This window comes from Lottia gigantea (genome assembly GCF_000327385.1).
Source record: "Lottia gigantea unplaced genomic scaffold LOTGIsca_9, whole genome shotgun sequence".
Lineage (NCBI taxonomy): Eukaryota > Metazoa > Mollusca > Gastropoda > Lottiidae > Lottia > Lottia gigantea.
The window spans coordinates 3,254,973-3,279,529 of NW_008710950.1; the positions used below are offsets into that span (position 1 = coordinate 3,254,973).

At 31.0% G+C, this 24,557-nt stretch overlaps 2 protein-coding genes across 2 annotated transcripts; both read right to left on the reverse strand.

Annotated features, from left to right (window-relative positions):
- Positions 1 to 244: 244 nt before the first annotated feature.
- Positions 245 to 4,126, reverse strand: LOTGIDRAFT_203296 (hypothetical protein). Its single transcript, XM_009068367.1, has 5 exons — positions 4,032 to 4,126; positions 3,096 to 3,288; positions 2,694 to 2,864; positions 2,299 to 2,508; positions 245 to 1,121 (listed from the first exon to the last, which is right to left on the reverse strand). Exons 1-5 carry the CDS (start codon positions 4,089 to 4,091, stop codon positions 799 to 801), a joined length of 957 nt encoding a protein of 318 aa, XP_009066615.1. The 5' UTR covers positions 4,092 to 4,126; the 3' UTR covers positions 245 to 798.
- A 2,455-nt stretch (positions 4,127 to 6,581) lies between these two features.
- Positions 6,582 to 24,200, reverse strand: LOTGIDRAFT_108840 (hypothetical protein; the record flags this gene model as incomplete). The annotated part of the gene is made up of 25 exons (XM_009068368.1): positions 6,582 to 6,676; positions 6,838 to 6,985; positions 7,196 to 7,345; positions 7,549 to 7,627; positions 7,859 to 7,917; positions 8,287 to 8,438; positions 8,595 to 8,664; positions 9,319 to 9,413; positions 13,582 to 13,637; positions 13,993 to 14,152; positions 14,415 to 14,489; positions 14,911 to 15,102; positions 15,543 to 15,788; positions 15,995 to 16,097; positions 16,342 to 16,463; positions 16,789 to 16,926; positions 17,373 to 17,437; positions 17,671 to 17,755; positions 17,980 to 18,134; positions 18,512 to 18,695; positions 19,549 to 19,853; positions 21,279 to 21,441; positions 21,601 to 21,773; positions 23,371 to 23,502; positions 24,016 to 24,200. Coding segments are annotated over 25 exons (3,387 nt in total), but the record flags the coding sequence as incomplete, so codon positions are not given.
- Between the last annotated feature and the right edge of the window lie 357 nt (positions 24,201 to 24,557).

The window sequence follows — 24,557 nt, forward strand, 5'->3', positions numbered from 1 at the left end:
GCTAATAATGTAAATTTGGTTTATTAAGGAATATTATTTCTGATTTTTAAGATTATATCACAGCAAAGCATGTGATTTAACTGACAGGTAAAAGGGAACTGCACAGAACTGCATTTATAATCAGTTGATTGATTTCTTCATGAAAATATATTGTCATAGCTCTATAATCATAGGAATTAATTTTGGTTAGTTGATATTAGTTTAAACTTTCCCTTCTATATCATAAACATAAAACTTGTTATATATGACTATTTTTATAGTGTAAAATACAATAGATAATAAATATAAGCTCTGAATACATTTATAAATGCATATCATTACAAGTACATAATTTAGTATTTATTAATTAATTATTTCTTAAATCTTAGTTGAAAAATACCTTGGGTGAAAGGGACAAAATCTGTGTTGTAAAATTACAACTCTTTATGCAATGGGAATAAATTGGGTGGAATGGGAATTTGATCATAAACTAACTATATTCAGAAATGTGATAGTTAGCGACCTACATGGTAAAGTTTTTAGATTCAAAAGGAATATATACTAATGCTATTTCATAGAGGATAAGATATTACATGCATCTATTCCTATTCATATATATATATGTCATATAAATGAAACCCCAAAGGTAAAAAAATTGTCTAGTAGTATGAATATCTTGTAACAGGTAGACAAGGTCAAAATGCTGAGAATAAAATTCAAAGAACTGGAAGCTTTGAGTACTATTTGATATTTAAATCATGTGACATGAAAACATATTAAGTTTCCCCTTCAGATCTTTAATAGACTAATCAGAGAATGTTAAGTATATTTTTTGGCGATTAAAAGAGCAGCAACACCAGCTGCTAATCCAACAGTAGCTAATCCTCCAATGACAGGTAAAACTATTTTAGCTTTCTGTTTTAACATATACTGTGCTGTGGCTTTAGCAGCTCCTAACACTGTCTTCTTTATACTGGATCTTTCTGATATACGAGTCCAATATTGGTAAACTTCTGGTCTTTTGTCTCTGGAAAATAATTTGGAATCTAATCCAAGATAAACTGCTCTTCCTATCAATGTGGCTAGAGAAATATCAGCAGCTGTCAATGTTGGTCCAACAATCCAAGTTTCTTCTACACCATCTGAAATAGACAATCACTATCCATGACCTGCCTTTTAAAATAGAAAACCTTTCCTTTTAACACATATTCTATTAAGTATACAATGTACATGCATTAATTGAACTTCAGTTAGTGTAGACTAGTTAGATATGCTATCATGAAAAACAATAAAATATATTTGCAAAAAGAAAACCCACGAAAACTGCCCAAAATTCAACAAAGCCTTCAATTTTGGACTTTATGTTTATATGCCAATTTTGATTAAAGGAAATTAGTTTAAATTAAAGGAGCTACAGCACTTCCAATATTTGTCAATGTTTGTTGTAAGTAAATGATTTCGAAGAAATAAAACCTTTAAATAATGATGATAAATAATATGATAATGATGATGTTTGCTGTAAATCATTTTCAATATATCAAAGCTTTATTCTATTTCACACATCATATCAATATACATATTGCCATCATATCAATATGGGAGCCGCGGTGGCTCAGTGAGTTAGACGCTTGCTCGCTAACCTGAAGGTCCAGGGTTCAATTCCGGCATAGGTCGAGATAATACCTTCGGATTTTTCAACCCGGTTTCCCCCTGTCAGTGATGCAGGTAAGATGGGCTGACATGGAAAAAGCGTCTAGTCTTTCGGATGGGACAATAAACCGAGGCCCTGTGTGCTACAGGCTGTGCACGTTTAATATCCCTCGACAGTTGGAAATCGAAAAAGAGCAGGCTAATGCTGCTGTCCTGGCAAAATTTCCCTCATGGCACCCTGCATGGCGTTGCCCGTCTTCATTAGCCCACATGGTGCAGAAGAGTAGGACGTAAAACTTCAGTCATTTCATTTCATTTTATCATATCAATATACATATTGCCATCATAATATTGCCATCATATCAATATATATATATTGCCATCATATCAATATACATATTGCCATCATATCAATATACATATTGCCATCATATCAATATACATATTGCCATCATATCAATAAATATATTGCCATCATATCAATATACATATTGCCATCATATCTGAGATTATTATTTTTGTATATTTCTCTTTAAAATATTCCTATATCAATAATATCAAAAATTGAAGTTTGTTCTAAATCATTAAAAATTGAACAAAAAATATAAGACTAAACCATATCTTAAATTTGTGCCTTTTGTAACTAAACCATTGTTGATTATCAAATACCTTTTTTGTTTTGTATCAATAATGTTTCCATTTGTTCAAATACTTTATCGAGATCATCAATAGCCTTCTGAACTCGAACCTTATCACTACACAAGCTGATTTTCTTGGTAAAATATTGGTTTTTAGTTAAATAGGCATCACGAAGATCAGGATGTTTGTCAGCTAATTCTGCACAAGTTGTTGCAAACGTGCTCCAAGCATCTTCTATTTCTATAAATTAAAATAACACATTAGCTTTTTGGACCATCAATTTTATAGCAGGCTAGTGTATGAAAGGCTATGACATAAAATTAAAAAGATCTAATGCGTTTTTAATTCAAATTCTGAATTTAGAATTGAAGTTTTGAGTGTTTAAAAACATATTAACTCTTTTTTAATTACAATAACGAACAAACCTTTTCTTGTTTTGAGGAAGGCTTTAGGTAATTTTAGACCAGAATGTGAAAGTTCAGGGTAAAATAAACAACCATATGTGATATATTCCATACATATTCTTCCTAAAATACCTCTTACTCTCTCAACTTCTTTACCAATTTCACTACTTTTATCAGGCACTAGTTTAGGTTCTAAAAAAGAAACATTTCCTCATAATACAACAAATTCTAAGCAGTGTATGTTGTACAGTGTACAAAACATCTAGATCCTTATTTCAATCAATCAGACTGAATTATGGTATGGATCTCTGACTCATCATATGAATATGTATATATATAAAACCATGCCACTTACAATTGGTAGAGAGTATACCTATTGTTGGCATCTCTGAATGTGAAAATGACTATTCACTATCAACTTACCTGTTGGTACTTCTTTATCAATATAGTCTACTATATCTTTGGATTCTACCACTACCTTATCACCATCAGTTAGTACAGGTATCTCACATTTATAATATAACCTAACAAACTTAACTTTCAACTGTTCACCGGATAAAAAATTTATTATCTTTTCCTTATATAGGGCTTGTTTTTCTTCTAAAGCTATCAATACCTAGAAATAATAGAGATATTGTTTATAAATATGTTTTTAAATGTTGTTAAAATAAAGAGTAGGAATCAAAGGTGTTAGACCATTTTCCAATAACATATTTTTCTTGTCATATTGATTGTTGTCTGAGCAAAGTATAAGGTCTTTTGAATTTTTTCTATTATTTTTATGAGAATTGGAATATCAGCCTCAAATATCAGTCAAAATTTGTGACATTTTTATGGTTGAATACTATTTTGAGGCTACTATTCAACTTAAAAATTTTAAAAAATTATTTTTTTGCTTAGACAATAAGTTGATTGATGTAATTTATAGATGATATTCTTTTCACCCAAAAATATACAACAAAAAAAAGAGCTATAAGCAAGGAGCAATACTACTAAATGATTGAAACTGCAGTAAGTTTTCAACTTTGATAAGGCTGGCAAAGGCCACCGAATCAATAACCCTCTTACAGACATTAATTCTATAGTTCTGACCTTTGTCTTGAATAACTAACAAGACTTGTTCTGCATAGAATAAAATTCAGTAGACAATGATATTTATCATTAGCTAGTTTTTTTCATCTCAGTATATATATATACATTCATATACATAGAGCCAAGTGTATCAAATAGACAGCTATAAGTACAAGTCAGTTTCAAGGTGATTCATTTGACATTCATTTTATAAATCATGATGAAATAGAAATATGTCATACTATATTACTGGTTTTTTTTGCTAATAAAATATATATGAAATCTTACCAAATGAGAATAATAAGACGTAGGAAAATAATATAAGGTAAATCTATTCTTCATATCCATTTTATCTGCTTAATTGTATCCTTAACAGGGAAGTCGTCTGCAGGTATCACATGCCTGCTTCTATTCATAGAGCAGGTGATAAGGAAGAGTCTATTATAGAGAGGGGTTGTAATTGTCTTGGACTGAGCCATTATTGATTCCTGATAGTTTTAATTCTAAAGATAACCAGGAATCAAGAGAAATCTAGAAATAGATACTCAGAACATGTTATGAATATTGTTAATGTCAACTTTGATATTGTTAGTGGAATGGAACTGTTTCCTGTAGGCCTATGGTCTGTATAAAAATCAATATGATTAAACCATCTGGGTATGTTTTTATGGTGATATAGGGAAAGGGTTGGAACTTCTTATATAAGCACTTGCACATAATATAATAACAATAATAAGTTTACCCAATGAAAACAGTAAGCTTCAATATCTTATAGAAGGTGAAAAACAGTAAACAAGATTATTTCTCAAGGGATTAACCATTGCCTTTATGGAAATACTGACAAATAAACAATCCAACTCACCACCAAATAGCAGTATTGGACTTAATTCTTGTAAGTCATAGGTGATCCAATTTGTTTTTCATGATGGATGAAACTCCATTAATCAACAAAAATTAGGCACAATGAACTGATAATATCACAATAGAACTACAATTATTTTTTTATTTTATGATTCAATGAATTGATTTAAACTATCTTGTTTTGAGATTCAATCAAAAATATCACTCATACATACAAATAATATACATAATTTACAAATAATATACAACTTATAAAATATATACAAATTTGAACTAGATTATGTAAAGCACTCATTCTAAATCCATATTCACATATAAAAGAAAGGATTACCAGTTGCAGGTGTTCATTACAATTGAAAGGTACAAACAGTTATGAACATTTTATTAGAACAAAGAGGCTATTTTAATTATTCCTAATTAAAAAGAGGCACAGCCAGTTTAGTAGGGTGACATTTTTGGTGGTTACTATATATTTCATATGTATCAGATGTTATTTATACGGTAGCCTACTGCACAGCACAAATAACATGTATTTTCAAAATGAGAGGTAACATTTAAATTTCAGGTTTTTAAATTTGAGACTCTTTGGGATTTTATTTTCTCTTTGCAGTATCAAATAAATCATGAACACATAATTTCTGAGCACTGAACCCTGAACATACTTGACCATTTTAAGAGACAAAAAAAGTCAAAAACATACAAATAGTGAATCTATAAATATCTATAAATATGTGCTTAGGGAATGCAAATGATACTGTTTATAAAATTATGAAATTCCCCACAATAAAATTCCAAACAAAAATTTGATAGTTCCTTTTATCGTCTTAGTTGTTCTCCCCATACAAATATTTACAATATTGTGTCAGTGACTGGTTATTCTATTTTGCCACATATACTTTAGACCTAAAAAACTGGAAATGGCATATTATTATCTTTTTTACTTTATCTGATGCATTGCAGGTATAAGTAAATAAAAAACATTTTGCATTTATTATTAAAGAGAGAACACTGTTTTCAATATTTCTTGTCCAGATCTCATTTCTTCCAAAAAGTTAACTATCTTTTTAAAGATATGTTCCTATATTTTCATTTATAGAAATGAAAATGCTAATACTTTAATATGAATAAAAGGTAGAAGTGTTCTAATGACTTAGAAAAATACCAGTTTGTCTCACATAATAATTCTATAATTAATTCATAGCTCGCTTAATTAGAAGAGAATTACCAACAGATTTCCAATGAGTGACAAATCAAGAAAGGTCAAAAAGTCTTATTTGGTTTATTCAGACTGAACATACACGAACATTTAAGATAGATTAAAACTGGTTTGCTTTACTTGACACTAAAGAAATCCATCTTTCATCTATATTTCCGTCAAGAAATTGTTTAGTAGAAGAGTCACTGACGATATAACTATCACAGCTTTCACATTAACCCATCCCTCTTCTTTACAATAATAAATTAGAAATGTCAAAACATGATTGCCTTTTTTATCTATAGAACCATATAAATGAATATGGAAGCACAAAAGTAAGTTTAGAGCCAGCTAAACATTAGAGATCATGTGTCCACACCTCATCTCAGATATCTGTTTCACTTTATCTGCTACATGCTAAATTATCATCAATCAGTTTATACATAATCATAATATACACAAAGTTAAATGGTATGATCACAGTTGAGCCTATTTACAAAGTTAGCCATATATATATATGATTTACAAATATCAATTATTTTCTGATTAGTAGTATACAATCATATAATTCTCATAATTTGGAATCATAAACTGTTTTGGGGTATTTAGAATGAAAATACAGACAAATACTGAAAGTTTCAATCAAATACTGGATGGAATATCATTTTTAAATTACTGCAGTCTTGTTAATCAATAAAATAATTTCAAATTTTATGTATTGATATGTATTATTGTCTTGTATTTTAATTTAGAAATATAATTATACAATAGCATACATTAAACTATGCACAGGTTTCAGGGTGGGTGTGGTGGAAATGTTTTCGGAATTTCGATTTGTCTCCTTTGATATGTTCTACACTCTGTTTTCTTGTATGACCTGAAAAGCAAAGCAAAATATAACATATGATTTTAGTTGAATAATTTTTAGCCTTAAAACTCACCTTAACTTTATAACAGCAATTAAAGTATAATAGGTATAAAGGTCTACTTGGAATCTCAATAAGATGTTGAAACAATAACAAACAGATATATACAGACCTATAGTAACTATAGTGCTACCTATAGCTATGCCAGTTTGTCCATTCGGTACATAATCTTCATCACCTATTGGTAGTTGTATTATTAATGATAACACTGCAGCTTTATTGCTGTGTAATGGTTCTATAGCAATTGCCCCTGGACCAATCTGAAATTATAATTAGATCATCAAAGTCATTACCAGTGTCTTAAGACTGAATAATATATCAGATACCAAACTTAATAAAATCATATGAAATGCGAAACATGCTAGAATTATTCTATATTTATTTTCAACAAAGACTTCCTTGTGCACCATGGATTCCTGCTTTGAAAATCAATAATGGATGTCCAAAGTCATAGTTAATCTTAAACAAACCTTCTTGCGTTTTCTAGGGAAAGTGTCTTGAGGATCTTTCACTTCCTTCTTATCAGCTGAACATGGTTCTATTAATTTCTTTCTTTCTATGTCTAATGTTACATTAGAAAATGGCCTACTTGCCATTTGTTGCATTTCTACTATCATTAGCTAAAAAGACAAAAATCATTTTCTCTCGTAAAAACAATTCAGTTTTGGACAAAGTAAAATTGAGAGAGATAGACTACCCTGAATTTGTGTTCTCACTATAGGCTAACCTTGTGATATCCTCAACAACTCTTTAAGATAAAATAAGAACTTTTTTCTGGCCACAAGATACACTGTCAAGATATATTTAAAGAAACAATTATTACCTGTCTACGTCTATAACTATCATATTTATGTTTAATTTTCCACAATGCTGCTGCTATCAATAATAATGATAAGAAACAGCTGAAAAATAAAAAATTTGAACCATAAATATAAATATATATCATATATGTATCACCATAAAATGCCATTCTTTTCATTTCAGTCCCATTCATTTTCAGATCAACTGTCTTTAGTATGATTTTTATTACAAACATATAAAAATCATTTTGAAATACATTTTAATAATATTTCAAATAATATTCTCACTGATATAAATAAATACCTGTAACATAATGATGAATTAAAGATTACCTGAAGAATGTAACAAAGAAATGTACCAAATCTATTTTAGGAAACTGTGAGAATGACACCTTAAATAGAAAATAAATAATGAATGTAATAAGATTCAAATAGGCTTGAGTTTGAACAGCTTTACATGGTAAATAACATATTATTTTAAATCAACCAAACATGAAGCAGAACTCACAGGTCTCAATGGTGGGTCTATAAGGTTTTTTGAAAATTGGATCATAAAGTTAATGACTCAACATGAATTTTTTTTTTCTCCATTGTCTTATTCATCTATAACTTGTGCTTCTAATATGAAGGAATAACTATCCATGTAATGCTTTTTTTACAAATAGTGTTTCACAGGCTTTGAGGGCTAATTGTTTTTGTGGTAAGTTTTCAACAGATTTTGGAAATGTTCATCCAGGTGAATATGCTAAAAATATACTTACCACCAACCAAAAAGGTGTTTTATAAGCATACACATAAACTAAAAATGTTGTATTTGCATCACCAGCAAAATCATAATCTTTATGTTCAAACTTTGTTCGGAATAAATCACATTCATGAGCAACGGTAAAATATTCTTCTTCTGGTCGTGATTCTATAATAACATATTATAGATACTTAAATACATCATAATACATATCATTATAAAGACATTTACTAGGAATAGGAATATGTAAGCAATGATGCTTTCCTTTCATAAACATAACAAGAGTTAAGTAACGGTACTTTATAAAATATATCGTAATGTTACCTGATTTCGTTGTGATATTGATTAAAGCATATCCTGAACAATTTAAAGTAAAATCAACATCCCTGTCAGACTGTAAAAAACATAAAATTGAACTTGATATTTTACATATCATATAAATGTAAATATAATGCATACCCTTTGTTATTTACTTATTTCTTTTGTAAAGAGTACAAGTGGTTGCCTAGCAAGATACGCCCACTATCCTGATACATTTTCAGTATATCAAGGGCGGTCACCTATCTGTGTTAAATCATACCAGAAATTTAATTTGTGCAAAATGTTGTTGATTTAAACTGTCACCTCTATCACCAACAAATTTGGATGAGTTTTTACTAAGTCAATGGAAATGACTCAGAAAAATTGTCAGATTCAATCTTGACTAGGATCTCATCATTATAAATGATCATATAAAATTTCATTGAAATAGGATAAAAACTGTACTTTCTGTTGTGTTCACAAACAAATTTTTACGTGTTTCTCATAAATCAAGGGCAATAACTCAAAAAACGTTCATCGAAAAATAGTGAATATTGAACTTGTCCAAGATCTCATCAATATAAATGATCACACCAAATTTCATTCAAATCAGATGAAAACTGTAGTCTCTAGATCTTTTTAGTTCTCATATTATAGTTACCAAAAATTAATCCTTTTTAATATAATATAATTTTCTAACATTAAAACATAGCTGACTATACAATATATTAATATTATATATACATACTGATGTAGGAGTATTCTTAAAGTTGATCTGAGTAAAAAATCTATCTTCATACTTAGACAAATTAAAGGTGAATTGAAAATCTGTCATTAATTGATCTGGAAAAAAAATTAAATCCATGTGAAAACGGTGCTTCCAAATATTATAAATTTGATCATATTTATTGGAAATACAATATATCTGTCAAAATGTCTAGCCTTGAAATACCATGAAAGAAGTCAGTTTCCAAATCCATATCATTAGCTGCAGTATAAAAGCAATCCATAGTTATTATCATTTCTTTTCATTATCTTCTTTTGCATTTTTTACTGTTAACTCTAGTCAGTGCTATTTTGATCTTCTCTCCTTATATCAAACAAGATACTTGCAATATATAGACACAGCTTCATGGAACAACAATCACTGGTTAAAGTTTTATGCAACGTTTCGATGTGTTTCCCCCGTTGTCCTCAGGCACTTAATGAGAAGAAGTGATGGGCAAACTATATATACATTAATGCTTATTATTAAGAACACACAAGAGATAAATGGTTTATTGATACATTACATTAAATTTTAACAGGTACAATAAGAGGTATATAATTCTTAAAATAACATACAGGCTGATTAAGTAAAATAATTGAAATAAAGTAAATGAATTAAAAAAAGATTAATTGAAGATTAAATAAACAACTATTGCTAGTATTGGAGTCTTTTATTAATAGAAACTACATTGTTCATATAACTAACTATGCTTAAAGTTGGAAATTGTTTATTAAATACATTTATGAATAAGTTGATAAGTTTATCATATGCATGCGATAAATGAACACCTTCATCTCTGTTAAGGTCAGGCTGATATCTTCTGATGTGGATAGCTTCATGAAGTCTCCTGGTTTTATCTATGTGCTTATTGATTGTCAGTATGTTGGTATTGTCAAAGTTGACTTTATGTCCTGTTTTCCTTCCCATAGCAAGATGTTCAGCCAAAGCAGATGTTCCTTCATTGCCGGGCTTGTCTTGATGGTCTTTGAGTCGAACATCAAGGGGTCTCTTTGTTTCCCCTATATAAGAACTTCCACAGGAGCACTCAACTTGGTAGACACATCCTTTTTGGTTGTTGGAGGGATTCAATTTACCACTGGCTCTGAGCAAATCTTTAAGCGTTGAGTTGCCAGAGAACACTGTTTCAATGTTTCTGACTGACTTTTTCAGGATCTTCTTGATTTGGTATGATGCCTTTTCGATGAATGGGATAGCTAAGCGGGTTGATGGTCTGTTGGGATTAGGCTGTTGGTTGGTTGGTTTTGTCATTAATACGGATCGAAAAGCTTGATGTACAAAGGCTGGATGGTAGTTGTTGTGCAAGCAAAATACTTTCTTGATGTGTTGTAATTCTTGTTGAAAGTATTCTGGGTCACAAATCCTTTTTGCTCTTCTGACCAGCGCTGTGATGGCTGCCCTTTTGACATGTTGAGGGGTGTTGGAATGGTAGTTCACATACTGATCTGTATGTGTAGGTTTCCTATACACGAATGTCTTCAACTGACCGCCTAACCGCTTAATTCTCACATCCAGAAAGGGTATAGAGTCATCTTCTTCTGCTTCTATGGTGAAATTCATCCTCTTATGCTGAGCATTAAGAAGTAGAGCTGATGGGTCATCTTCAGCTCTAAGCATGACGAAGGTGTCATCAACTTTCCGGAACCAGCAGATTGGTGAGATCGGAGAGGTTTCCATGGTCTTTTCCTCAAAGGCTGTCATATAGATTTCAGTAATCAATGGTGACAAGGGGCTTCCCATAGGTAGACCGTGGATTTGTTCATAGATCTCATCTCCCCATGTGAAGTAGGTAGAGGACATACACATCTGAATGAGATCAACGATTCTGTCTGTAGTAAGTGTAGTATCTAGTGGGGTCTCTAATTTAGATATCTTATCTCTTATGATACTCAACACATCTTTACATGGGACATTGGTGAATAAGTCAACAACATCATATGAGTACATCTTCCCTGTGATCTGCAGTTCTTTCAATTTGGTGACAAATTCCTCTGAGTCTTTAATGAATGAGTTAGCTGTTTTCCCCAAAGGTGCCAAGATTCTGCTAAGATGTTGGGCGATGTTATAGAAGACAGAATCCCGAGAGCATATGAGTAGCCGAGCCTTGATGGGGTTTTTGTGGATTTTAATTGTTGCTCTGGCATATTGTGAACGTGGGTGGCGGCTTGATCTCAGTTTAAATTTGAGTTGATTGGTAATTTGGTTACTGGATTCAAGTTCGTTTAACTTCTTGTCCAACCTGTCTTTGTATATGCTCATTGGGTTTTTGCAGAGTCTTCTGTAAGTTTTCGCATCACTAAGTAGTTCTGTGACAGTTTCTTGGTACTCTTTCTTATCCATGATAACTATGGCTTTCCCTTTGTCTGCTGGTAAAATGGCGATCTTATTATCTTGTCTGAGGTCAGTGAGTGCATCCCTCTGAACTTTGGTTAAGTTGTTGGGTTGTATCTTGTTTTTAGCGAGGATCTCTGTCACTTGATGTCTCAGGTAGTTGATATGACCGCCTGGGGCTAATTGGTGTAAGCCACGTTCTATGTTGACGATGAAGTCATCATGGTTTTTGAGTTTGGTAACGGGTGAAAACTTTAGGCCTCGGGAGAGGAGGTTTATTTGCTTGTCTGTAAGATTTTTCTGGCTTAGGTTGATAACAGTTTTGGTTAGGAATTCATTTGACAGCATCGTCAATCTCATTCAGATGTGCATGTCCTCTACCTACTTCACATGGGGAGATGAGATCTATGAACAAATCCACGGTCTACCTATGGGAAGCCCCTTGTCACCATTGATTACTGAAATCTATATGACAGCCTTTGAGGAAAAGACCATGGAAACCTCTCCGATCTCACCAATCTGCTGGTTCCGGAAAGTTGATGACACCTTTGTCATGCTTAGAGCTGAAGATGACCCATCAGCTCTACTTCTTAATGCTCAGCATAAGAGGATGAATTTCACCATAGAAGCAGAAGAAGATGACTCTATACCCTTTCTGGATGTGAGAATTAAGCGGTTAGGCGGTCAGTTGAAGATATGCGTGTATAGGAAACCTACACATACAGATCAGTATGTGAACTACCATTCCAACACCCCTCAACATGTCAAAAGGGCAGCCATCACAGCGCTGGTCAGAAGAGCTAAAAGGATTTGTGACCCAGAATACTTTCAACAAGAATTACAACACATCAAGAAAGTATTTTGCTTGCACAACAACTACCCTCCAGCCTTTGTACATCAAGCTTTTCGATCCGTATTAATGACAAAACCAACCAACCAACAGCCTAATCCCAACAGACCATCAACCCGCTTAGCTATCCCATTCATCAAAAAGGCATCATACCAAATCAAGAAGATCCTGAAAAAGTCAGTTGGAAACATTGAAACAGTGTTCTCTGGCAACTCAACGCTTAAAGATTTGCTCAGAGCCAGTGGCAAATTGAATCCCTCCAACAACCAAAAAAAAAGGGATGTGTCTACCAAGTTGAGTGCTCCTGTGGAAGTTCTTATATAGGGGAAACAAAGAGACCCCTTGATGTTCGACTCAAAGACCATCAAGACAAGCCCGGCAATGAAGGAACATCTGCTTTGGCTGAACATCTTGCTATGGGAAGGAAAACAGGACATAAAGTCAACTTTGACAATACCAACATACTGACAATCAATAAGCACATAGATAAAACCAGGAGACTTCATGAAGCTATCCACATCAGAAGATATCAGCTTGACCTTAACAGAGATGAAGGTGTTCATTTATCGCATGCATATAATAAACTTATTCATATTCATAAATGTATTTAATAAACAATTTCCAACTTTAAGCATAGTTAGTTATATGAACAATGTAGTTTCTATTAATAAAAGACTCCAATACTAGCAATAGTTGTTTATTTAATCTTCAATTAATCTTTTTTTAATTCATTTACTTTATTTCAATTATTTTACTTAATCAGCCTGTATGTTATTTTAAGAATTATATACCTCTTATTGTACCTGTTAAAATTTAATGTAATGTATCAATAAACCATTTATCTCTTGTGTGTTCTTAATAATAAGCATTAATGTATATATAGTTTGCCCATCACTTCTTCTCATTAAGTGCCTGAGGACAACGGGGGAAACACATCGAAACGTGGCATAAAACTTTAACCAGTGATTGTTGTTCCATAAAGCTGTGTCTATATATCGTACTCACAATTGCTAAATGCCATTCAAAGACTTTAAGATACTTACAGTAACAAGTACCACCATCTTTAGGATTTCCAACATAACTATGATTCTTGTCACACCTGGTGATAGAAAAACATAATTGTCAAGTGTCAAACAAACAGTATGGTCCAGTCTTTCAGGTTCATCACCAAGCCTTAAACTGTTGATGAATCTTATATTGGAGATACGTTGCAAGAACATAAAATGTAACAATTGACAAGATATGAATTGATTTTTTTTTTTAATTTTTGACTTCTATCCTGTGTTTGCATACCTTTTCAGATATTCTAGTTCTAATTGAACAGAGTTGGACAGTCAACATCTATTTCTAAATTAGCTTTCCTAATGGTGAATTTAGTAACCAGTGTTGAAAGTATAAAACTAGCTCCTTCTGGTCATATGATTTTATCTTTTAAGATAGTAACTTTTACTTACAATTCACACTTGTCTCCTGTAACACCTCTAGTTCTACAGTGACATACACCACTTTCTCTATTACAGGTATCAGCCTGGCCATTACATTCACATACAGAACAATTACCACCATTTCTAGGATTACCAAAATAACCTGATTTACACTGTTCACATTGTTTTCCTGAAATAAATATTGAAGAAATAGTACATTAACATTTAATTGAGCTTCCATTTATCATTATAATAACATCAGAAATGTAACAAGCATTTCATAATTTTAGCAAATCAACAACCATTCAGTGATTGTCTTTTGAAATCAAGTCTTCATAAATTTCATACCAGTCTTACTATTTACTACTAGTCACTGTGGCTCAACAGAATCAAAGTGATTAATGAACATGCCAACATAAAAAATAGATTATGAAGAAATCTAAACTACAAACCTTCAGTAAGATCTTGACAGTTTTCACAAACATCAGTATTTTCTATACATGTACTATGTCCATTACACTGACACACTTAAATTATTCAATATCAAGTCTTGAATCTTTTAGTATTTTCTTTTACAAAAATAATGTCTAAAATTCCTTTCATTATAAGCTCTTTTAATTTTGATGCATTTCATGAAGATGTTTTGTGAGAATCAATATTGCCTGCTCTAAAATCACAATTGCTCTACACCTTATAGATTCTAACACTGAATTCTCATTCCAGATCAACTTCTTGTTTGCTTTTTAAAGTCAGTTACAGATAGCATAGAATCGTCTAGTTCACTCACTCTTGATTGGATAATATAAATTTTAATAACAATGACAATTTTGCCCTGTAAAACAGTAGGCTGTCAATGTTATCAAAACCATCATGAGGGAATTGATACTTAGCAATAATATGAATTTTATATAAAAGACTTCAGTAAAAAAAATAGTTGAAAAGACTTACAAGGACACTGAGTGAAATACCATCTCTCAGCTGGACAATAGGAATGATTAGTTAAACTGGTGTTATCAACTGGTCCATGAGCACCACCTTCCATACAGACACCTAATCCTGTATTATTAGGATCATTACACCAACCACAGACAGAATTAGCCTGACAGTCACTACATGATTTTAATCCTGAACATCTCGTAGCTACAAATTGAGAAATATATCTTTAAAAAAAACAGGAGGTTATGATGATATCACCTTACAGCTTATTTGAGAAACACCTTAAATAATATTTCAGATTGAGATATCTCAAAACCAAATGATATTCAGCACTGACCATAGTTTATTCAAATTGCATGCTTTTAATTAAAGATAAGCAACAAATTGATCATAAGGTCAAGTGGTCAATTGATGTGCGCTAAAGAGCAACTTTACTGTTGGAATTACCATCACGATATAAATAGATTATTATGATTATTATTATGATTATTATTATGATTATTATTATTTTTATTATTATATTAGTTTAACTGTCATTGTGCAGACATATGATCTCACATACACATCGTCCACTTTGAAACTGAGCTTGCTCTATCTACAGGTTTCATTTCCTTTTCAAACTTTACCTTTTCTATATTAAAAACAATTAAAACTACCTGGACATTTAGCATCTTTAGTTGTCCAGTCCATACATTGACCATAAGGAAATGATACAACATAGGAGTCAGTATCTACACATTGTTTCATGTTACTACACCACATACATGTTTGCTCAGTACAAGCTTCACATGTTTTATGATTTGTACAAGGTTTTTCACATTGAGCTGTTGGTTTAGGTGTTACAGATTCTTCTTGTTTTTCTATAATGATAACATTTATACAATAGTTGACTTTTTCACACTTATACATAGTATTTTATTGGAAAATTAATCATCAATATATCTTATAAATGCCAAAAGGGCACTTTTAAAATCTATTGTCAATGTTTATAAAATTTTCAAAAAGTAATTTACCTAATTTCTGATTTAACATTAATTGAAATTTGACAAAGAAATATCACACAAACCTGTTTCAATAAGTGTTAATTTTATTTTACATGATTTCTGCCACTGACAGAGTGGATTACTGATACATGAATAACAGTTCTGTTCCTGATCACAAACTTTATCTTGTACTACAGAACAGTTAGCTGGAGAAAACTAAAAGATGAAATGTTAGATTTGATAGGTTAGAAGATCTGAAAAAATATATAAACTATCCAGATTCCTGAACTTTTTGTTCTGTATGTTTATAGTTGCTCTTTATGTATTGTAAACCAACTTCTTAACAAATTTTGATCAGCAAACAAGAATTCTCAGCTATTGTGAGATATTTGGATATGGACAAACATATTAACATCTACAATCCTGTACCTTGTTTGATTACTCATGAAAACTTAACTACCTCAGTTTCTATGGTGCAATTTGAATGTTCACAACTACCAGGATTACTACACCAGTTACATTCATATACACTAGACTGACATTCTGAACATAATTTGATTTTGTTACATTCTACTTCTCTTCCTGTAATAAAGCATCATATTCCTTTCTATTAATTTCAAAATTCATCAACACACTCAATTATTAAGAATATTGTTGAAAATGTCATTGAACCAGTTGGATTCTCTTGAATTACTGTTAATTCAATGCATTGAAAGTGCCCTGGACTAGATCAATAAGAACCTTCAGGTCAGCATAAAAAAAAACACCACTGTTCTGTTTTAATCTTTTTAGATTTTTCAATATAAACACATAGATTTACAAATATAAATCCCTGAATTTGATCACAGAGAAAGATGGAAATGTTGTAAGAGTTTTTTCCCCACTTAATTTCAAAATTTCAAATTACCTTGAGCAGGGTTACATATTGGTGTATATGTATCAGGAAGATTTTCTCTACTATAACACTTATCTTGGTACCATATACACATAGTTAATGGTTCTATACTGTTACAAGTCTCTTCATCTTTAACTATTCCACACTTACCTACAAATAACAAAATATACTTCTTGTTATATAGCATAGTTAGTATATCTATAGCTATTACGAAATAACTAGTTTGTTTCAAAGAAATACTTATTTCGTTCAAATGAAATACATTTTTTACGAAATTATTATTTTGTATAATCGAATAACTCATTTCAAACTTATTTAAATGTATTTCATTTAAACTAAACAAAAAATGTATTTCATTTAAACTAAACAAAAAATGTATTTTGTTTGAACGAAATAAGTTATTCGATTAAACGAAATAATTATTTCGTTAAAATGAAATAAAAAATGTATTTCGTTTTAACTAAATATATGACGTTATTTCGTTGAAACAAATTAGTTATTTCCTAATAGAACGAAACTAAAATGAAATATTTTATAAAGGTAAGGAAAATTGTGCCTAAGGGGCTCCGTACTTTACAGATTATCTACAAACTTACCAACAGAATATTTGAGAATATCATTCAACATCATTCCATTAAAGCCTCCAAATATATACACATTCCTGAAAATATCAAATAAAAACTATGAACATTCTTAAAGATATCAAAAAATATACACACAGTAGTTTAACACTTGAAGTGTATTCTATTTATTTACTTATATCTATTTAAATAAGACTTGAAAACATCAAATATACATAACAGTTACCTACAATCTATGTGCAAAACAAATATAATTCAAACCTTATTCACAAACTCTTGAAAGCCTTAAATAAAAACCATTGAATATACTTACCCATTATTACTAGACATGGTATGACCATATCTTGCTATACTTTTATATAGGTTTGGTGGTGATAACACATGCCAAGAATTACAATCTAAATATATTCAAAATATTGCAAGAAAGAAAATAGCCTTGACCTTGACAAAAATTATTTTTTTAAAAATTCATATTTATAAATACAAACATCATCAAAGACAACTTGGTGATAATGAAAGACTTGATATATTTGACAACAGATTTTGTATAATTAATAATCAGTCCCAAAATTTAAGATAACAGCAAAATTCAAACAAGAGTAAGACGACAGTAAGTACCTACCAATATTATATACCATAAAATCTGTAGAATAACATTTCGCACCATGGCTGACAGAGGTATCATTATGTGTATTACCACCAAACACTAACATTAAACCATTAGTTATTATAGCTGAATGAAAATACATTGGTGATCCACTCTTTCGTAATATTGTCCTAGAATATATCATTGACTTCATTAATCCTTCAATAATTAATGTCTATTTCTATACCATATATCCACAATTGTAATAGAACTGCCAAATTAATGGGTTATTTTTCGGAAAAAAATAGTCCTTGAGATGAATTCTTAATAAAACGGAGCAAGAACAACTTTTATAAATTAGTTACCATGTCTCTGGAAGATGAAATGAAATGAATAACACCTGCAATGAAGGACAATACAGCAGTATTAGCCTATTAATCTTCCATTTCCAACAACAAATATCTTTCAAATGACATAGTGTCTTCATAAGATCTATAATATGCAGAACACTTGTACTTTTCATTACATAGAGCAGGATCAATGAATAACTTGTTATATATAGACATACCATGTTTTAGTCAATATGTTGAACATGTATAGTTTATCTGTTAAATTATAACCAGATTGTGGGTTAGAATGATAACCACCATATATAAATATCCGAGCTTTTTGTGTCTCTATTACACTAGTATGTCCATAACCACCTTGTATAATACCACCATTAGTTTCACTAACTCTCCATATATCAGTGGCTTAAAAACATAACATAATTATCAATATTATATCATTCATCCTAAACACAGGCCACATCCATTCATATTTCTTAAAAAGGTAATATGCACCCACTGGCAGCTTTGATTTTAAACAAAAATATTTGACAGTACAGTAACAATTATCAGTATGAAATATTCAACCTTATGTCTTACAATTCTTTTCAACTTTTTGGGGCGATATTGTATATTACCAAGTTTCGTCGAAATCTGTCAAGAATTGGGCCTTCTAGAGTGTTTACAGACTAAAACTTGTTTTTAAGAACAAGGGCAATAACTCAAACTAAATATTTCTCAATTCTTCTGATTTTTGATAGGGTTCATCCTTGGTTGATAACTAACATTTACCTCAAGATTCGTCAAATCTGTCAATAATTGAACCTTCTAGAGTGTTTACAACCTTAAATTGAATGTGTTTTCAAGAATAAGGGCAATAACTCTTACTAAGAGATTTTTTTGATTTTCAATAGGGTTCATCCTTGGGTGGTAACTGACACTTACACCAAGTTTCATCAAATCCATCAAGAATTGAACCTTCTAGAGTGTTTACGAGCAATTGTGGACGGACGGACGGACCGTGGTGAATAAAACTTATTCTATTTATAATTCACAAGCAAAAGACTAGCATAAGCTTCAACTTCAAGTTAGTCTTCCATTTGGTTACAGAAAAGTATGTGTTCAACTTCAATAAAAGTTGATTTAATAATATTTGCCTTTCACTTTTTTTAGGATTAATTACTATCACAAACCCTGTATAGTTTATAATTGGTTGATGGAAAAGTGTCAGTAATAAGGGTTTGTCTATTTGAAGTTATACACTCACAGTTCAACTTACCTATATCATATTCTTGAACAATATTGAGATAACTGTATTTAGGACTGTAGCCGAAGAATACAAACATGGTACCATCAAATATATGAGCTGTATGACCAGATATATTGTATCTGGAGGATGTGAGCTGAGTCCAGTTAGATAGCACAATATCATATTTCCACAAATCATTGAATACCAATCCTTCAGACACACCACCATACATATATATCACATCTTTATATATATCACTAACATGACCATATCTTGAAGAGGGTATTGTACCTTTTTCTGGTACATTTGTCCATTTCTTCTTCTTATAATCATACCTTGACATGTAGATAACAAAACATTTTAATAGCAGTTAACTTTAATTACCTATATCAGACCGGCATGCAGATGGTAAATATTAAAGATTTTGGGGAAAGGGTAATTACTCTTCTTCTTACGGTCGAAAATAGCCCAAATTCGAACTTGATCTTCATTCTATGAATATGTCTACACATACAGAATTTCATTTGATTCCATCAAAAAATCTAGTTTTAAGAGCGTTTATAAGCAAATGTTGACGGACAGACAGACCGACGGACCTTCATTTCATGAATATGTATGCACATACCGAATTTCATTTGATTCCTTCAAACAATCTAGTTTTTAGAGTGTTTACAAGCAATTGATGTTGATAGAAGCACTTACAGTATAGAGGTTAAGGGCGATAACTCCTCAAAACTGACGTAAGAGGCCTAAATTTTGAAAAAGCCTTATATCTAATCAGAAGTAAACTCAACTTTCTCAAACCTTTCGATTTAGGTCCAATAACATCCATTTTAAGTTTCATCAAAATCGGTTGAAAACTAAGAGAGTAATAGCATATTCAAGATTTTGAGGCAAGGGCAATAACTCTGCTTCTAACGGTCGAAAATAGCTCAAATTCAAACTTGATCTTTGTTTTATGAATATGTATACACATACCGAATTTCATTTGATTCCATGAAAAAATCTAGTTTTTAGAGCATTTACAAGCAAATGTTGACAGACGGACGGATTGACGGACCGATTGATGGACGGAGTGTTTACGAGCAATTGATGTTGATAGAAGCACTTACTCTATGGAGGTTAAAGGGCGATAACTCCTCAAACTGACGTAAGAGGCCTAAATCTTGAAAAAGCCTTAAATTTAATCAAAAGTAAACTAAACTTTCTCAAACCTTTCGATTTAGGTCCAATAACATCCATTTTAAGTTTCATCAAAATCGGTTGAAAACTAAGAGAGTAATAGCATATTTAAGATTTTGAAGCAAGGGCAATAACTCTGCTTCTAACGGTTGAAAACCGCTCAAATTCGAACTTCGTTTTATGATTATGTATACACATACCGAATTTCATTTGATTCCAACAAAAACTTTTTGTTTTTAGAGCATTTACAAGTAAATGTTGACGGACGGACGGTGCTGACAATATACATCCACATAGAGAGATGTGGGCGTATAAAAAATGATAACAGAAACTTGTTGTCTGTAGATGGCAGAGTCTCAATCAGTTAAAATCACCATCCTTGCCTCATAATGAACATTCATATTAAAAAACAGCCTGTAGAGGGAGCATGAGAAGATGACAATTTACTTCAATACTATGAAATTTAAATATATTCCGTCATCAAATAGAGATCTGGAAATCTATCTACTTTTACATGTTTAACCATTATAATTATGTTTTAATCCTTTATCAAATTATTTAATATAAATCTAAATCACCTTGCAAGATTTTTCTCTGCATTTCCAGACAATGTATGACCACCAACGATCCACACAGAATCACCTTCAGTTATTGAGGCATGGGATGCTCTTGCTACTGGTGCATTTGTTGACTCTACCATAGACCATTCAGACTGATATTCATGTAAACTGCAATCCTCTCCTATACAATATAATTCAATTGTTTTTCTAGGAAATTTACAAATTTCAAGATATTAACTACTTGGATGTGAAGTGCAGAAAATGAAACGAAACAAATATCTTGATCTACAAATTCATTCTAGATTGTAATAAAAAAAACCTTTAATGCTGTTAAACCTACCCTTAAAGCCAGCATAACATGAACATTTTCCAGAAATACAATCACCATTATTGGAACAGTTATTCAGACAAATAGGTATCTCGCAAGTAGTTCCTGTAAAGCCATCATTACATGAACACTTTCCGTTATTACATGTACCTTGTTTAGAACAACCACCATTACAATCATTGACACTAAAATTATAAATAATACATCAATGAAATTGATATATAACAACACAAACAATATAAAGTGTGTATAATACAGATGACTAGGACAAACTGTTTCATAGATATGAGGGCTTGTAAGGAAAACTTATTATTCCATATGATTGAAGGTTGGCAGTTATTAGTGAGACAAGAAAGCAGTTAAGACGATCTTAAAAGGTGAGGTGGAACATATATGGATATCAGTTTACAAAGATATGATCGAGCTAAGTTGTGGATGCTTTCAAAAGTTAGATAGAGAATACTTGTACATGAAAATTAACTTAACTTTTCATAAGTCTTTATCTTTACAGGAAAAGATGAGAATGAATTACTTAAGTTTATGTATGATAATCAATAAGGAATAATACCGTAATATTAAAGATAACTTTTGGACATATTGCCTTAAAAGGAATAGGAATAATGGTGGCGTAAGATAATTTGTGATTTTTTATTCACAGTGGAGGCTCTTAGAAAGATGACACATTATAATAACTTTCAAACAGAGATAATTATTAATACACATGGATTGGAAAGCTAAAATTTCAATGGTAACAAAGCTGTACTATTAATGATTATTTCAGCGGAATAATTCCTGTCAAGAAAAAACACCTCTGGTAACATTTTGAATGACAGTATCACTGAACATGCAATTGCAGGGATAAATTCATTTAAATATTTGGTATTTAAACTATACTAGATGATAGAACTTGATTTCAGTATCTTAATCACTTTCACAATAAACCCAAATTGAAGGTGACAACATTATCCCTTAAAGGGCAATAAAATAATCAATATAGATAAATCAAAAAATATATCTAGACTACAGAGCCAGAATTATAATACTATATATTATTGCAGGGAAGGAGGAAGGACAAAATAATTTGATTTCCTCATATTAATCATTTCAACCCATTTCTAAAATTTCAGGCAAGTTAAATATCAAATTTTATCTCTGTAAACACTATTAAACAATAAATATGTCATAGATTTATTGTTCAAGTGACAATTACACCTTATATTTATTACCCTTCACATTACTATCAAACTCTACATATTTATTATATTTAATATATTTCAATTATATTCATACTCATTTAGTGTAAAGCAAATCTTACAAAATCTGAATAGATCAATTTGAAAGCTTACTTTACAATTCAAGAAAAGAGGTCACACCTAAATTCATATGAACTATAAAACTTATTTCATTTCAGTTTTCTTCTTGAAGTTCAATTTTTAACTTTTAACTTTTCTACAATTCAGATAATATGCATAGGACTGTCTGAGATAATAAGTGTAAGATATCTTTTAACTGACCTGATCACAAATAATATATCAAGCTGGAATAGGCCTAATATAGGGACAATTGCTTTGAAGGAAACAACCAAGCAAGTATATACATACATATAAAATGTTTTATAATGTCACAATGTATTAGACAACAAGTTCCTGTCTTCGTTAGACTCTACTGAAAACAGTATTTCAAGTTATCATGTAAATGATATTTTGTAGTAGCCTATTAATGTTTAATATTATACAGTACTGTGTTTTTATATTATGTGAAAGGATTTTTCTCGGTACTTACCTAAAAGAGATGTTAAATCCTGCCATAGTATATGCAGCATCACTGGAGAAATGAACATAAACATAACGATTGAACACTTTAACACTAAATCCTTTATCTGTCTGATTATCACTAGCTTTAACCATTAAACCACTATGAAAATATAAAATGATAGAATTTGATCATTTTACAAAATTACAGATACCTATTTAAAGGGATTAATAATCCGTTTAAAATCTTTTATTTCTTCAGTAGGTTTTAAAACAAGTTTTATTAAGATTGAGAGTCTCTGTTTCACCGATTGATATTTTCAACTAAATTATGCTAGCAGAAACCAGCTTGACCAGCTTTAAAACTATGTAACAACAATATTAACTTCCCAAGGTTATATTAGATGGTTTTTATTTTGTTATCATCCCATAATATCAGATTCTTAGGAGCAAAATCCTTTTACAAAACCTTTTATAGTGGAATAGTCCATAATTTGTAATAATATCAGTTTCTCAAATCAATTTTCAAAATAGAATTCAAGCTTCAGGTTTGTCTGTAATTGGCAACCCATTGAAAGAACAACAGTATAAGTAGTTTCTTTTGTCCTAATCTCCCTGACTTAAAGATTTGTACAGATCAAACAAGGATGAGAAGAAAGAAACACTATCTATTTACCTGAATGCTGCAAGTACTGGAGAGAAAACAGAATCACCATCATGTATATAGAGATGATCCCAACCACATTCAGTAGCAAACTCAATAAAATGAAACCAAATAGTTTGGTTTGGTTTGTTTATATCTAATAACCAGCTACATTTAGTTGATAAAGAATAATTCCCTACCCCATCAGAGATATGACCCTCTAATTGACTAAACCTGCAAAGAGAGGGACATAATATTTAAGGAAAAAGTCATGAAACTTGACATAAGCTTACCTACTGACAGATAAATCACATTTTATTGATTATCATAATGAATAGTCATGATAGTCTTAGAAAGACTTTGCATTGAGACATATGCCAACATAGGCACATAATGTGTTACATTTATTGATTATACTATAATCATATAGAATTTTTATCCAGAAGACAATTTTCAGCTAAAATATGAAAGACTATATAGGCTGTTATAGGCTGATAATACGACAGATTTAAAAATAGAGAAAAAATTGTTTTTTAAAGCCTAAGGACACAAATGTGAGTGAGGCCTATGATTAT